Here is a 17,200-nt window from a genome sequence, read left to right as displayed (position 1 = left end):
TGGCGCACGGGGCCGGGGCCGGCGGAGCCCGCCCAGAGCCGCCTTGGCGGGGCGTGGGGGCGAGCACCGAGGGCCAGAGCACCTGCGGCGGGCTGCCAGCACTGCCCCGGCCCGCGGGTCCTTCCCAGCGGCGGCCTCGGGGACAGCGCGGGGAACCCCGCCAGCTGCGGGTGGAATGAAACCGGGAATGAGGTGCCGGCGGGATTAAAATAAGAAACAAATGGGACTGGACGTGCTGCGTGAGCTAACGGTGTGCTGGAACAAGAGCGCGGTGAAGAGCCAGGGGAGGAAAGGCACCCTTTACTGGTTTGACGTCATTTGGCAAACAGTAGTGTGGTGGCTTTGAGGTAGATCTTTATAAACAGGTACCACGAGGCAATGACAGAGATACTTCCAAACCCCACATTTTCATCTGAAAATGATGTACTTACCCTAGTTATAACTACAATAATTGATTGCTAGAATGGATAAAACGTCCTTATTTTTCCTATTGACGGCATTTGGGCCTTGAGCCACCGCAGGCCGGTGCTTTATTTACACAGGGTGCTTCAGGCGAGGGCAGGGTCTGGTCATGAGCTCAGCATCCTTCTCAGTAACACCTCCCTTATCCTCTGGCCAGCTTTGTCCAAGCTGAAGGTCTGGGAGCAGATGCTTGTTTCCAAATACGAGCATTCAGCCTGTCTGCATGATGGGACATGCACCCCCTTCCCTGAAAGTCTGGCTTACCAGGGGAAGAAAAAGGTGGGCTCACACAGCAGGACCTGCCGGGCTTCTGTCCTCTGGTGTGAATGACAGAGGAAGCAAGGTGGTGGGTATGGTGCACTGGGAAATGCTGCTCTCTCCAGCTCAGAAGTGAAGAGGAGCTGGAGCCAGCAGCCACCGCTGCCCCCCAAAGCCTGCTCCCCCCAAGTCCCCAGTGCCTGTAGCCATCTTCCCCCAAAGTGGCAGAGTGCTCCCATCTAAAGTAAAAACAGACCTGCATCATATCCCTGTATGCCACACCCATCGAAATGCTGCTTACATGCATAAAGCATTAATTAAATCAAGTATTTTAAGTTGCTTTCTTGCTGAAAAGGCCTTTATGATAAATACCAGATTGATAACAGTATTTTAATGCATTGCAAAGAAAATCTAACATCAGAAAACCAGCAGGATTTCAGAGAAGGTAAAGGCTGTTCTATCACAACCTGATATGTTTTATGGTAGTCAATTAAAATACTAAGTTGAAACACGCAAGTGCAAACATACTTATCTTTGTTTCACTGCAGTTGTGAATACATAACCATACAACCTCTTAATGTAATAATCCCGATGATAGATTTCAGGTTTATATTTCACCTTTCACACTGGGGCCATCAGTGTGTAAAAGCATCTCAGATTCAGTTCAATACTGGCAGTGCTGTAACTGATAAATGCAACATCGATTTACTGTATGGACACAGCAAAACCACAATGGAGTCAGGAATACCAGACCCTGTGTTATGAAGGGAAGGAACGTTGGGCATGAATTTAGCTCAAGGTCTTTCCTGTAGAGCCCTACGCAGTATTAAACACCTTCTGAATACACATGAGAAATAAGCAAAATAATCTAATTAATATTTAAATGGATTTTAATTTATTATCTGACAGGCTATGCTTTCCTGAGATAGGAGCCTAGGTTTTCCTACAATTGGTGGCCTGCAGCGTAGTCAACAAAAAGACTGCACAAATACATAAGATGTACAATGTACAAACTAAGCAGCTCGCCAAGTTTAGACATTTTCTCTAATAGCCACATTAATGAAGAGGATAATTATCAGCAATTCCTGCTATGCGATGGGAATGTGTAATGGTAGTGAAAAATGCACACAGACTCTGGAAAATAACACGTGCTGAGGACTAAATGTTAGGACAAATTTCTCTGATCTTTGAAGAAAAAGGTGGCAGAGGTAATATGAGATGGCTCGACCAGCACACGGCCTATTGTAAAAAAGCCAGCAAAGTAATATGGGTTAACAAACACAGAAAGTCCATTCGTTTCAATGAAATTTATGCCCAGGGGTAATTTAGTCTCAGTGTACAGAATGTAGTCATAGCCATCGTTTTATTCCCCAAGCAATTTATGACCAGGGCATAAATCTAGCAGTGGAATTAGTAGAATACTATTAGTCTGTAAATTGTAATCTTTCACAATGCATTTACTAATCTTGCATGCCTTTGTTCTCGAGCTTCTAATTTTTTCAGATTTTCATTCACATAAAATATATTTCCTAGACTTCCTTACTACGTTCGATGTACCACCTGAAGAGTTGCAATTCTAAGCCCTAATAGTGACAACTGATGACCAAAACTGGGCACACAGCAGTTACCACCTGAAATACATGAGTTAAAAAAACAGCGTTCCACCTAAAATAAAGAACAGAATACTGTTTGAAAAGATAGTTGTGCAGGAAGGAGACAGAAATCTACTCTTTATGCTATACTTTCCTCTTGTTTGGGGGAATCCACACCTAGTGATAAGTGGAATTTCCTACTCCTTCACATGATGGAAGATAAATCATTATTACCTGTAACTATTTCTTGGTGATATGAAATCCTAGCTACTGATAACTGATATCAACATCTTTCACAGAGACTAGTTTTCATTATCAACATGGGTCAAAATCTAACTTATAACTGAGATATGAAAGTCTGGTTTCTGCTATCAAATCCTTAAGCTACTCGGAGCACTGGCTGGTTGATTCCTACAATGCAGCACAGCCAGTTTATCTGGTACTGCAGCGGGTAATGCATACTTGTAAACACAAAACCTGCCACCTCCCATCAAACTCTTATTTATGCACTGGGGTTATGATCCTCCTCAGATTTTTTTTTTATTTTAATTCAGATCAGAAAACACGTCCAGCTGTTAAAGACTCTTCAGCTAGATTGCCCACTGCCAGAACATATGTCTAATCTCATCAACACCTGAACTTCAAGAGAACAATGTCTTAATGAGTCATTAAAAAAATTATATGGCTACCTGACAGCAACTGTCTCGTTGTGATCATTTGAACTTTATCCTTTCCTCCCAAAAAAGAATCAATCCTAATGAGATGCTCCAAAACAAGAATGTCCAAATGGTCTCATTTATGATGTTCTTTCAATAGAAGATATTATTTCAAAACCCCCCCAGCCTTTCAGTTTCTTAATCAAAAAAGTACTTAATTGCATATTGATATGATAATAGAAACTGACTTCTTACAGTGGTGTGAAAATTCGACTCATCTTCAGCTCTGAATGTCTAAAGTGTCCTTAAAATTTGCCCAGCTTTCCCAAAACGGCTTAGCCTTTTCATACACTGAAAAGACAGTATTTGTCCCATACATTGTAGCATTTGCACTTGGCCCATGTTCATTTGAAAATGCTGGATTAAATTCTGCCCCATGAGAAAATAGTTACAGACCTTCTAAAGTATATTAAAATATACATATTGCTTTTAAATGTTGTAGTATGAAGTGAAAGTGCACAACGTAAAGTATCTAAGGGAATGGTATGGTTTATATATCAGATTAATCCTCAAACGTAACAGCAGAAATACAGATGTTGATGGAACACAAAGACAAATGACAACAGTCATGTTCCCTGTTTTCTTAGCCAGAAAAGATAAAGCAGAACAAAACTTAGGCTGCTGTCCAGAGTGAAGTCATTTTCTGATTACTGGTCAGAATAATACATACTTTAAAAAATTACTTCGCTCTCCAGGAAAAGAATAAATATATTTTCTGAGGGAAGAACCCAGACTTTTTTTTTTCAAGTTTACTTTAACACATTTAGGAGAATAATAGGTTTATTATTACACTCACTTTAAGATATACTATCTTTTCATATTTCTAGGGATCACTGTCTGATTGCTCCAATGTGAAGCTATGGCACAATAGAAAAAGCAAGGCTGCTTTATTTTTGTTTGTTTTTAAACTATTCCTGTACAGATCATATGTATTTTTTCCTTTGGTAGCTTCCTGAGAACTTCTAGTTCAGGAGACAAACCATTCTGTGACACTGCTGAACCTGAAACATTCATACCTTCAGTGAGAAATTAGGTAATGTTCAGGTAGTGATTTGAACTTGGCAGCTGAACAGTCTCATCCATGTTACTTTTTAGTTGCTGGAGACTTCATAGCTCTTTGCCTTCAAGTTAAATACACGAGCACAAGTGATGAGAATGGATGGAGACTAGGAGAAAAAAGGAGGTAGGCAAAAAAGAAGGAAATGTGAATCCACCAGGTTCTTAACTCAGTTTTCATTCTACCGTTCCAAGCAATGTTGATCTAGCAAGCTTTCTTTTATATATAAATAATAACGTATCTGGATTATTTTGCAGTGCTACTAGAAATATTTACATAGTTTTCATTTGGTTCAAGTATTCAATTTATTTTAGACCAATTATTTACAAAACTGTTGCTCATCTCTCCCTACACCACAGCCTAAACCTTCCAAAAGTAAAAAGCAAAACATTTTCCTTTGGAGGCAGTGTGTGGGAGGCAAGGAGCAGGAAAGGTAATGGGACTAGGACGTGGGAGTGACTTTGCATACAGGTCCCTTCCGTACCCTGCATGTTATTTGGCATCACAAGAACAAAATGCTAACCTGTTTCCTTCCTTGTCTGAGTAGTGGCTTCAGGGTCCAGCAATGTATGTCCTGCATCGCAGCGCTCTGCCTCTCTCTCTGCTGGCCTCCTGCTTTAATTCATGTACTAGCATGGGAAGCTGAGAAAACTATGTTCTATTGAACAGTAGTGTAAATACTGACAGGTGTGGCATATAAGGAACCATCAAGAGAGAGCATGAGCTTTGAAATCACTATTAAGAGAATAGAAGTAGCAGCCAGTGGAAAAGGAGGGGAAGGATAAGGCAGAAGATTAGATGGAGAGGGAACATAGTAGAAGTAGACAATGGAGGAGAAGATGTGGCTCTGCTAGGAAACAAGAAGCAGATGAAAATAGGGAAACAAAGGAGTAAGGAGCACTGATTTTCCTGCCTGATGTACTTTACTGACACCAGGACCAAATCTCTCATTTGAGAAGATTGGGCAAGACCCTCTTTAGCATCCCTCATTATTGCTTTAATGAATTCAGCTTGTTCAGATATCTGATTTCCAAGTCCTTTGTGCTGGATAGTGGTAAGGTGATCAGCTTTAAGGACTAAATAGTATTAGATTCCTCACATTATAATGTGAACAATCACATTTCATAACTCAAACCCATCCCATTTAGGCACAAAAAAATTTTACGTGATTGAGTTCCAAGAAAAGGCAGGAAAGGAGGCCACCTCAAACAAGTTATTTTGCTGTTCAGAAAATGACTGTTCAATTATGTTCCAGTCTTAGGATTTTGCTTCATATTATCTAGGCTAGCTGAGCTTCCTCTGGCCTGAATGCCTGCTGTAATTTGATTCTCCTGCACTTTACAGACAGGTTGGTAACTCTCTACATCTGTGATCTAATCACAGTTTAGATAGTAACTGCACCTTTCAGTTTCTAGCCTCCTCACCGAGCATAAAAAGTCCATTAGGGTTGGTATTGGTCCAACATAAGAAAACTTTAAGAGTCCAAAAAGGCTAAATCAATAATACGAACCAAATGCAGAAACCACAGCTTTGATGTGGGACAGAGAGAACATGGTGACTGATCATGGGTTTTCAGGGCAGTACCCCAAACTAATAGAGTTTTAAGAGTTACTGTTCTTCAGTGATAGGTCAAATTGGATGTTAAATGAATGCTTGTATTGTAATATACCTATACACACCCTATACATTTAAACATAAGTGTCTTTTGCTGAGAGTCGCTATCACAGTTCATAATCCATCCTCATCTTTTAATCCTCACTCCCACCAAGACAACACAAGCCTTACAGACATTTTGTCTCTCCTAAAGAGGCAAGCTGCCTGCCAAGCATGTTGGAATTAGGACAATCTCTGAACCATGCTGCTGTGTTCTCATCGTTCTTGCAAGTATTCACTTGGCCAAAGGCAAAATTTCTGGTGCAGTGGTCAATGGCCTCTCAACGTTTTTGATGCTGTGGACTTCTTGAAGCTTGCAGTTATGCTAAAGGCTCTCAAACATGGTTATTCCTTTCTAATGTAATATGACTTCTCTCTCCAGAAGACACATTTGTTTTGGTAAATGAACATAATTTCTGTTACCCTCCTCCGGGGGAATTCTGCAAGGCTCCAGCTTAGATCTTCATTTTATCTTATTTTTAAGTGGTTTGCATGCCTAGTCAATACTCTCTGTCCTCAGAGGGCATTAATGTTTATTAATAAACTTGATGATGCTCTCAAAGAACTTGCGTTTGAAAATACAGAAACACATCACACTGTTGGCTGTACTGGTGTCAGGCAGTGGAGCAGTATTTTGGCAAACATCACAGCATATAAGCAGAATGACTAAGTGCAAAAGCAGAAAAATAAAGAGGCTGCAGTGTTACTTTCTAGTTGAGAGGAAAAATTCTGACACTCCCTAGCCTAATTGATACTTTCTGGCTTATGCTGCTCGTTCAAAAAGCATTTGTGAAGTTTAGAACAATGCTTACCTGCACACAGTTGCACCAAACAGACCCAGGATGGACAGCCAAGAAATAACACATGCTGCCTCACATGCAGCCAGAGTATCAATCGCTTCCCATCCGCTCATGCAAGTAACGTTGTCTGTCTAGGTGGCATCTGCACTGCTTCATTCACAGGCTCCTCTCCAATATAAATATGCCAGTTTGGACAAGCCAGCTGAATACTGCTTTATGTTGGAGGCTTCATGTAAATGCTCCTATGCCTATAAACTAAATATAATACTAAGTAACATCAGCTGAAGCATCAGTCATATCTCTTTATTTAAATAAAAAGCCAGCATAAACTCTGACATAATGGAAATAATTAAAAAAACAAAATCAAAACCCAAACTTCTTGTTAACTAGCCAGCTTAATACTGAATGCAATACTCTTTCACATCATCTCTGTCATTGCCAGCTGCTCCCCCAGAAATACTCTGAGCGGCATCTTGAAGCTGCCTGTCTCACACACAGGCTCCTTCGCATGCAACTATAGAAATTAGAAATGCTGCACCTTGTCAATGATAGTTGCTGATTGGAAATAGAACAGCATCACCCAGATGTCAGCACACCACACGTCAGACTGTACTGCTCCAGTCTACCAGTGGATGAGGCTTTCTTTAAGCCACCTGCAGCTCTCTTCTCTGTGGAAACCAACACATGGTACCCAGACAGCCTAATATTATTCTGAACAACACTCAGCATCCCTGCGGAAGCAGCTATTGCATGCACAGGCATGACAGAGTCTCTAGTTGTTTCATTTGTCCTGAAGAGACCACTGTCAGTCAAAGGCTAAGGGGATCTATAACTGTATGCCAGCATTGAATTTACCTAGGCGTTATTCAGAAGTAAAGCCCATTGATACCGGTTGGAGCTACTCAATATTCACATAGCTTCTAAGGCTAGACCACTTCTGGAGGTGTGTGAATCTGGAATTGTACTTTAGACATGCACTTTTGAAAGCTGGGGGCCAAGTGACCCCATTCATTTTTATCCAGGCAAGACTGCAGTGGAAACTGAGGAATGCAATGCATTTGCAATTACATAGTTGCAGCCACACAACATGGCATGTGGCAGTAGAATGGGTTTTGGGCTTTCTGGACCTCAGGTGGTTTTTGTTTCTAATACCACTAAAAGCCTATTTACTGAAGCAGCCTGTAAGGCAAACATCAGACCCGCAGAAACAACAACTGAAGTGGGAGAGACCCTCTGAACTCCATGAATTATTTACAAACAGCTTTAGGAGCTCTGGGATGAAGTAAAGTACTTTCAAGCATAGACAAAAAACCCTAATGGATATAAAAATCCTTTTGTAGCTCTTGGTGAGATTTCTTTTCACAGACCTAGCTATGATATGAGGAAATGTATGAGGTCATCCAGTCTGCCGCCTCCTCTTCCAGGAGAGAAGTGGTCCCAGTGCAATGTTTTATAACACTTGGCTCAGCCTAGCTCTGCCTGACTCAGACAACAGAAGCCAAACCCACTTCTTGGGAATCGTCTCAATTTTTCACTTTGTGGAATTTTCCCCAGTATTCCACCCAGAACAATTCAATGCAGTATGCATAAAGACACTTTGATGTCATGGTCGTTATCCTGTTGATTTCATATTTATCCCCCTTAGACAAACCTTAATATTTTCTCAGCCATCATGGTGGCAACATCCCTTTAACATCTGTCTACAGTCATGCTCCTCACCGTTTGGGCACGCTATAGCTGTGCTCTGCTGTAACTAAGCCTTCACAAGCAAATTCTTTCGGATGTTTTCATGTCTGTTCCTTCCTCTCTGTACTCAAGACATTATCATCACACTCAAGGAAAAGGACAATAAAAAGTGATGAGAAAGAAGTGAAGAGACTAAAATGCCTTTCTTCATGCTACCCCAGATGTGCAGGCACAGAAAGATCCATTCTAAGTGTCCGACCCACACTCATCATTTAAGTTTTACCTCTAGGATTTATGTTAAGGGTATTGTTTTCATTTCTGATTCCTATTATATGTCTAATAAATCCTTTGTTTTTAAAGTTATTATTATAACCTTTGAATTTTTCCATTGTTGTTTGGACAGTTAAAGGAAATGATGCTGCCCCTAGAAGAGATTAAACAGGAAGAGTTCCTGTTCTCGTGTCTCAATATCAAGATGACAGAGAACATCCCCATGAATGATTTTGTTTCCAGGATCTAATACCAAATGATTGTTCAAGAAGCGTCACAATCAAAGTTACAAAGGAGAACTGAGTTTAAAGGAATCAATCTGAGATCCCAAAGCACTTGTTTTCTTTGCATATTATTCTTTGTGCTTTAAAAGAAAGAAACCCCATATAAAATACAGTTATTTGCTCATCAAAACAGCCTTTCATATTTGTAAAGCTTTACCAAAATGTTTCAAATGAACTTTGTTGATTGTTGTTTTTAAAATTATTCTAAAATTGTCTTCAAATTGGTAGAGGGATATGTACACAGGTACTTTCAAATTTCCAAAATAATTACAGTTTAAGAAATATTCGTATTTTTTTTAAAAGGATTTTTACTTTCTGACCAAATAAAGATTTTTTCAGCATTTGAAATCTCTAACATCTCAAACAGAACATTGAACACAGTAACTTACCACAGCTTGTTTTATGTGTTAAAAATGTCATCAACTGTTGCATACAATCATCTCTGAAATAAAGCTCTGAAATATGTGGAGGTACAAGTCCTACCGTATCCACACTAAGCTGCTCTTTACACAAGGTTCTTCTGAGGTAAATTCCCATCCTAGAAGCAGCTTACCCTCATGACACTATTCACTAAGTGATCATTATTCTAATTTTACTCTCGAGGAAATGTAGACAAGTAAGACAAAGTATTTGTCTAAAACCATAGAGTAACTCAGGTGCATTTCACTGACCTGTGTAATCACAGCACATTGCTTTAGTAAGTAGAACTCTTTCCATGGAGAAGCTTTTTTCAATACTTTCCTGAGTCAAGCACATATATTTTAACACGCTGGTACCTTTGCCAGAAAGCTTTTTTTCCTTCCACCATTACAAAGTATGGTCACATGCAAGTGAACTTCTGCCTGTCTGCAGGACTTTATGTAATAAGAGGTTCTAGCAAGAGCTGCACTACCTGTAAGATATATACAGCAACTAGGTCAGGCTGTTTACAGAATAGCTAGTGATTATCAAGACAGTATTCAGCAGCTATGACTATATTATACCAGAGTATAATTACAGACAGACATAGTTAAAGCACTGTAAAATAAGTAAGCAGTGGCACTTAATAAAGCTGTTCAGGATTGGGAAGAGGTTAGGGTTTTGACTCTCAGTCCCTCAGAGACTAATCAAGATTCTAATCAAGAATCATCCATCTAAACATCTGCTGGGGACAGTCACCTCACACCTTTGGGGAAAAGAGTGGATTTTGTAACAAAACACAGCACTTTGAATGGTGAAAAGAAAAATTGCAGGAGAAAGACAGAAATAAAATTCTAATCGAGATTGATTACTTGTACATAAAGTAGATATGCCACTATACCAATAGCTGTATAAAGTGTAAGTGTTCCCATCCTTACCTCTCAGAATATGGCAGAAACTTTCCTTCCCCTCCTAAATATACATAATCCATTAATACCTTGCATGACATTTCAGGATTGACTTCCAATTTGTCTATAGACCCTGTGATTAACAAAACATGGTCTTCTTCAGGCAATGTCTATTCCTAAATGACAGAGCACAGGTTAGAAGGGAGGTAGGAAAGTGCCTATTTCCATCCCAGCTATGGAGAAGGCTGCATTCTCTGGTACAAAGTAGTTATGCTAACACTCCCAGCAAGCAATGCATTACCCTAATACTAGGATATCTTTCAATAATGGCTGAATCATTGTTACTTTACAGTGAAGTCTCAGAGCAAGGGAAACAGCCGTTTTTGAGAAGATCTAATTCTAGCCAATGAGTACAACTGAAGCAACCGAGCAACTACATCCCCCACAGCCACAGACAGAAACAGTGTCAGGCAGCAGCAGTCTTCCTACTCCAGCAATTCCCTCTCCTACCTAGTATGTGGCTCCATGTGTTCTTCTTCCTGAAGTGGAATTCAAGGGAACGAGACTGCCTCCCCTGGCTGCATTCAGTACTTCTCAGAGGGCCCATCACAGGCTTTGTAGAGTCCAGTACCAGACAGATCACAACCATCAGACAACACAAAGGGTTCTAAAATGCTGTAGGCATGTTAGAGTTGAGCAAAAGCTGTGAATTACTAAAAGGATTTATCATGCTACTACAGAGAAGATATATATTAGCTTCCATAGCATTTTGTTGATTGTGGTAAGAACTCGGGTGCTTCTCCCACAACACTGCAGATCTCCTAAAAAAACTAGGTAACTCTAAGGATACTGAACAAGAACACAGCTCACCAGAAACGCTTTTAATACAATCAGCACCTCTTCAGTTAATAACCTTGGTGAAGTACAGTTGTTGAGCTGTTACAAACTTATATAGATCCACTGGTATCAGTGATCAGACAGATCCCTTCAAATACACTTAAAATTTGAACAAGCTTGGCTTAGAAATGCCAGTAGGTTTGCACTGCTCCTAACCTCAAAATGCCTCTATATGCAAAATCAAAGCATACCCCAAGCTGACTGTGCAAATACGTTCTGCTCCAGTCACTCTACATTTTTAATAGCTATCCTTTACTACTTCAGGGATGTTCCTCTAAGCTTACATCATCTGGAAATTAAAAGATGCTATTTCAGGGTACACCCAGTCAAGACACACATGGCCGGGCAGAGCAGCACAGCTGCATTCTGTACTTTCTATTCCCTGACAGGGACTGACAGCCAAGAATGCAGATCTATGCAATCATTAATATTAACAACACTGAAGGAGCCTAGTGATAAAACCACATACTGAACACCAGTAAAAGTGTTCATCACCTTATGAAGTATTTCATACATCTCCCCCAGGCAAGCAAAATAAATTCAAAATGTTTCTATTACAGTAATTAAATATTGTATATTAATTAGTAGGGGGGTCTCAAACTGGAAAACAGTTTGAGCCTTCATATTTCAGCCTATTCTGCTGCAGTATCTAAGTATTCAGAGTACCATGACAGTGCTGTGGGCTGGCAATGGACCATGAAGTATTGTCCATTGCAAAATGCAGAACAGATTCTAACAGCAACTTTAAGAAAAAATTTAAAAAATTTTTAAAAAGCTACCTGAAGTTAACCTCATTATAACAGGCAAGATGACAAGCAGCAGTAGAAGAAAACAATTTTCCAGATCCAGAAAAACTGAAATAGTTACAGATGTTTGCAAGAAAAACACTGAGCACTTTTTTTTTTTTTTTCATTTTTTTTACTACTTGGGTAAGAGAGGGCTCTGACAAACAAACGTGCTACAATATACAGTCTATTTAAACTACAGAAGTTCAAACCCAATAAAACCAAAGACCAAAGTGCACTCCTGAGGTGGACTCCAGTATTTCACAGTGTGTTTCTTGTGCTCCACATGCAGCTCACATGCCAAGACCTCTCCAGCTGGGAACAGAAAGCTCTTCTCCAGCATTTCCACAGTAGTTCATTATATTGTCCAATTGGCACTATTTCTTCTTGAGAGCTCTCTTTCCTTCCCCCTTCTTTGGTTTTTCCTTCCCACGGAGCTTTTTCATTCGCCTCATCTCCTCCTTAAAGTCCTGATGCTCATCCCTAGATGGGGGAGGAAGGAAAAAAGTTTACTCTATTTCTCGGAATACCTGGATGTGGAAGGTTCTTCGAACTGTATGATCATGAAAAAAACCAACCCTCAAACCTTTTTTTAACACTGAAGTCCATATTGAAACTTACAGCAATGTATTTAATGTTGCTGCTAGCAGTAATTCTGGACTGAATAACATCAAAGATTTCCTCTGGTACTTTCAGAACTAACAAGGTTGCCCTTTTCAGCAACAAATGGCATGTCCATATATATTATTTCCACTGCATTTATTGATCCACTGTGTTTAAATGAGCAGTAAAATATAAAAATCAGCAAGAGACAAGAACAAGAATTTCCCCCTTCTCATCTAGCTCAGCAGTCTAGCAACAGCACATTGTGTTTCTGTGCTAGATACTGAGTTCAGGTCATTAGCTTCTAAGAAAACAGGGGCATGCTGAGCAATAATTACAGTACATGACACTGGTCTCAGGTGACTTCAAGGATGAGTTATGAAGAAAGCATCAGCTACTGGTAGAATCTTAACAGGAGAATAAAATAGGAAGGAGGATAAAGGGCCTGGCAGAGATAATGAATCCTCAATAATGTTCTAATAAATTCTGTTTAATCTCTGCCCCGTATTCTTCAGTGCAAAGGTACCTTTCAAAAGTCACAACTGCATCCTAAGCGGCCTAAGATTGCTGCACTGCTATTTTTAAACACAACTTTCCTAAAGAAACAAAAAGCTTGCGAATTGTTATCAGGCTCTATTAGTCTACGACTCTTCATTACGTATCTCTGACCAGCAAACCGGATCCTCTACAAGCTCTCTGTACACAGAACAGCTAGAGAAGGAACTTGAGATTAGAAGGGGAAGAAGAATAAAGAACTTTATCATATCATTGAGGCTTGCTGTGTCAACATAAAGCTATTCTAGAAAGTTTACACATGCACCTAAGCCAAGAGCATCCCGGATGCAATTCTTGATGGCTAATACTGTGATACAAGCAACAGCAATTAACCTGTTAACCTGTTTTAACTTTGCAGGGTTAGCAGCCTCACTTTTCAGGAATTTCTTCACTGCTACCTGACCTAAGTCAAAGAACTACATTTGACTCCTGTTGATGTTCTTTAGCAGTGCAGTTTTTCCTGCTCCAGACTGTAGAAATTCACTTAGAAATCAGACAACTGGTTTGGATGAAACTGGAATTAACAAGGCTTTTTAAACCACATTTAAATTTAATTTAACTTAATTTATTTTAAAGGATAAAAAGCCCCTCCAGCCTAACAGAGACTTTCCTTCTCTTCTAAATTTCACTTATTAGCTGTTGAATGATTGAGGAATATACAGTAAGACTGTCTTAGTGCAATTTTTGTGTTAAGGTAACCACCTTTTTGTAGTACATTTGGTTGCCATATTCAGAACTACACACTCATCTCTTGTCTATGAGAAAGGTCTCTTCCCTTCCCCACAAAGCCAAAGCAAGAACAATTTCATATATGACTGCTTGCCCATAACTACACCTGAAGTCTTTCTCACTGAAGGCAGAAGTTACTTACAGAGTACTCACTTGTTTTACTCTCCTTGCCCTCAGTGCAACAATCAAGTGCGTATTTCCATATGCACCATACTGTGAACTAAACCTTTTTCCATGTTCCTCTTTTCTTTGAGGAAAAAAAAAAACTGTACCAAAACTCACACTCACCCCTTTCCCATCTCCAGTTCTGCTCCCACCCTATAAATACAAAGATTACCTGTAGAGACCCAAGTAACGGAGTTTCATCATGAGGGCATAGTAGGTGTTGTGCGGAGGATACCAGCTGTAGACCTCCTTCCGCTTGGCCAAAGGCTGCTCACTGAATAACTTCACTACTTTCATTGATTTTGAGTCAGTTGGCCTGACAACTTCTCCAAATATGTGAGCACTCAGCCGGGCCATTCGAAGGGCATAACTGGAAACATTGGACATCTCCCAAGGAAGAATGGGCACACATAGACAGACCAACCTTCCTGCAAAAGGAAACACAAAAGAGCCACAACTCTTAAGACGATTGAGTATTGCAAGCTATCCCAGAATTAAGGCAAACAAAAGAACTCATTGTACTCTGATCACACATTTGAAGTCATGCATTCCTTGCATGAAATCAGTCTAATTCTTAATACATAATCCTGCATATAAAGAATGCCTACACTAATTCAGGTATAATTATCAGCCTAACTAGGACACTGCTGACAGCAGTGCAGACTAAAAAAGTACCTACACTGAACCACAATTTACCACGGCTAGTTTATTAGCCGGTCACACTCAGCTTAAGGCTACCTTTAAACTCCAGTCACACAGGAACAATTACAGTGTGAACTCTGCCAAAAACGGTGCCCACTGCAATACCTCTGACTTCTACACAAGCACAGGCAAAGACAGCACTTAAACAAATGCAGGAAGCAACCTGGAAGTTTTTCTTGCCCTATTTAAAACATTATATGAACACTGTTACAGTTCATCTAGCAAAAATGGCCTATTAAGTGTAAAAATAAATAAATCATCTTTATATGAATCACATAACTCTTTCCCATCTCAGCTACCTTCCCCTGACCATTTCCACCAGCTTTTTCTCCACTCTCTTTTCAGTCTCTCCTGATATCTTTCTTAAGAGAGGAAAGAAATAATTTCCCCATGCTAGATTATTTTTTTTCCAAGAAAACGCCACATCAGCAGCTTCCTGTTCTTTATCAGCTGTCTCCCACCTAGACACCTCTGCAACAAAAAAGCTCTGAGGACAAAACCATTGTTATTAGGCCAGAGACAACATCCACACTGTTAAAGAAGTGCAGAGGAGGGTTTTCTCAGCTTTCCTACCCCACCCCATTTTTTGTCTTCTTTGCATCTTTATTCTTTCTTTGTAGAATGGGATGTAACAGACTAGAACAAGAGTCCCATAATCCTGTATTTGAAGCTGTATGTTGCTGTATGTTTCACAGAATCATCTAGGTTGGAAAGGACCCTGGAGATCGAGTCCAACCTCTCACCTAGCACATTTCCCACCTACAGCATATCCATAAGCTACAAATCGACCCAACTCTTGAACACCTCCAGGGATGGGGACTCCACCACCTCCCTGGGCAGCCCATTCCAATGCCTAACAACCCATTCTGTAAAGAAATGCTTCCTGATATCTAGCCTGAACTTTCCCTGGCGCAACTCAAGGCCATTCCCTCTTGTCCTGTCACTTTCTACTAGGCTAAAGAGGCTCAGACCCAGCTCTCTGCACCCTCCTTTCAGGTAGTTGTAGAGGGTGATAAGGTCTCCCCTCAGCCTCCTCTTCTCCAGACTAAACAATCCCAATTCCCTCAGCTGCTCCTCATGAGACATGTTCCAGACCCTTGACCAGCTTTGTAGCTCTTCTCTGGACATGTTCGAGTAACTCAATGTCCTTTTTGTAGTGAGGGGCCCAAAACTGAACACAGTAATTGAGGTGCAGCCTCACCAGCACCAAGTACATGGGTAAGATCACTTCCCTGTTCCTGCTGGCCACACTAATCCTAATACAAGCCAGGATGCCATTGGCCTTCTTGGCCATCTGAACACACTGCTGGCTCATATACAGCCTTGTACTGTGTCTTTTTGAATAAATGATGACATGAGTCTCCAGAGAAATTAAGCAGAGTTCGTTCAAGTACAAGAAACTCACATTAAAGTTTAAAGGTTTTTTTTAAGAAGTACTGCACAGCTGATTCCAGAAGATGAGCATGAAAAATTCAAGAGTGTAGAGCAGGGACAGAGTAACTAGCAGGACAGGGCTAAGTCCATTTTAGTATGTTAACAGGGAGACTGTGGTTTAATAACACAAATCTGAAGCACTCGTAACCTCACTCACATATGTCTGCCCACCAGAGAACCTGATGTACAACTCTCTACTTTGATTTACTCCTGGTAGCAAAGCACAAGAAAGGAAGCAGGAACATAATACAAGTATTCTGAGTCAAAGGCAATAATGGAAAGAGTAACAAAAGGGAAGGCAAAGTGTCAGCGACCTCAAGCTAAGGCAGCAGGCCTAGTGTCAGAACAGAGAAGCTCTTAAATGATCCTAGGGCAGAACATCAACTTGAGCATCTATTACATGGGGGAATGATCACTATGTTTTGCCAAATCACCCATTTCAGAACAGCCAGTCACAATTCCTACAGTCAGAGATAAAGCAACAAATTGTCCCCAAAACTTTTCATCACATTGTCACTCTGAAAACATGACCAGCCTCAAATCAAACACAAAACTCGATTACTCACTTCCAACTGCAGCCTTAAAGTGAAAATACCTTTAGCTCCTAAAGAATGTAAACCAGTGGTCTGAGGAACCTGCTTTTCACTTCAGAATCACTAATCTAAATAGCCCAAGCCAAACCTGGAGACCTCAATTAGTCTTTGCCAGCCTAAGCACATTTGAGAGATGAGAAAGGTGAAGGCCACAAACTCCCACATGCCTATTTTAGGGCAACCTCCGATTCTGTGAGATGCTACCAGTTTTGTTGTCACTTACAGCAATGATATTTTCATGAGAAAACATTGGTAACTAACACACCTAAAACAAAAGCCAAAACACCATGTGGTGCTGCTTCTTCACCTGCTACCCAAGGCCTTGCTTTCCTGTCCTAGGCCAGGACTTTTCTTCCTGCTCCGCTAGACTGTCTCAGACCCTTTCCTTCTCAATCAGCATATGCCAGGAGCACTTTCTGTTTCCATAATTACTTTCGATTCTCCCATGAGCACACGGGGAATACAGGGCTACCCGGAGCCACCGCCCGGCCAGAGGGGCACCCGAGCCAGGCACGGCCCAGCGCAGCCCTCTAGCAAGCCCCGCCGCCTTGCTTCCCTCCAGGGGGCCAAGCGCGGAAACCCACCCGCCAGCTCCACCCGCACCTCCCAGTAACCGCCACCACCGGCTCTCCGGGGACAGAGGCCCTGTCTC

The 17,200-nt window shown here is 40.9% G+C and overlaps 1 protein-coding gene and 1 long non-coding RNA gene across 2 annotated transcripts; both read right to left on the bottom strand.

Annotated features, from left to right (window-relative positions):
- Positions 1 to 1,311: 1,311 nt before the first annotated feature.
- On the bottom strand, positions 1,312 to 10,919 carry LOC113491592. The gene is made up of 4 exons (XR_003400441.1): positions 9,168 to 10,919; positions 6,551 to 6,793; positions 4,045 to 4,194; positions 1,312 to 1,405 (listed from the first exon to the last, which is right to left on the bottom strand). It is a non-coding gene; the product is annotated as an uncharacterized LOC113491592 (long non-coding RNA).
- Positions 10,920 to 11,864: 945 nt separating this feature from the next.
- Positions 11,865 to 16,136, bottom strand: MRPS33 (mitochondrial ribosomal protein S33). Its single transcript, XM_026868633.1, has 3 exons — positions 16,113 to 16,136; positions 13,992 to 14,247; positions 11,865 to 12,250 (listed from the first exon to the last, which is right to left on the bottom strand). Exons 2-3 carry the CDS (start codon positions 14,204 to 14,206, stop codon positions 12,145 to 12,147), a joined length of 321 nt encoding a protein of 106 aa, XP_026724434.1. The 5' UTR covers positions 14,207 to 14,247; positions 16,113 to 16,136; the 3' UTR covers positions 11,865 to 12,144.
- Positions 16,137 to 17,200: the final 1,064 nt, after the last annotated feature.

The sequence above is a fragment of the Athene cunicularia genome (assembly GCF_003259725.1).
Source record: "Athene cunicularia isolate RWA chromosome 1 unlocalized genomic scaffold, athCun1 chr1_part2, whole genome shotgun sequence".
Classification (NCBI taxonomy): Eukaryota; Metazoa; Chordata; class Aves; order Strigiformes; family Strigidae; genus Athene; species Athene cunicularia.
Note: the sequence above shows the minus strand (reverse complement) of the source record. Positions and strands in the feature narration are given on the sequence as shown.

Excerpts from the sequence above, each read along its gene's own strand:
- MRPS33 (XM_026868633.1), bottom strand. The coding sequence starts at position 14,206 with ATGTCCAATGTTTCCAGTTATGCCCTTCGAATGGCCCGGCTGAGTGCT. Across the intron at positions 12,251-13,991 it reads CGTTACTTGGGTCTCTACAG|GGATGAGCATCAGGACTTTA; the intron begins GTAATCTTTGTA and ends TCCCCCATCTAG.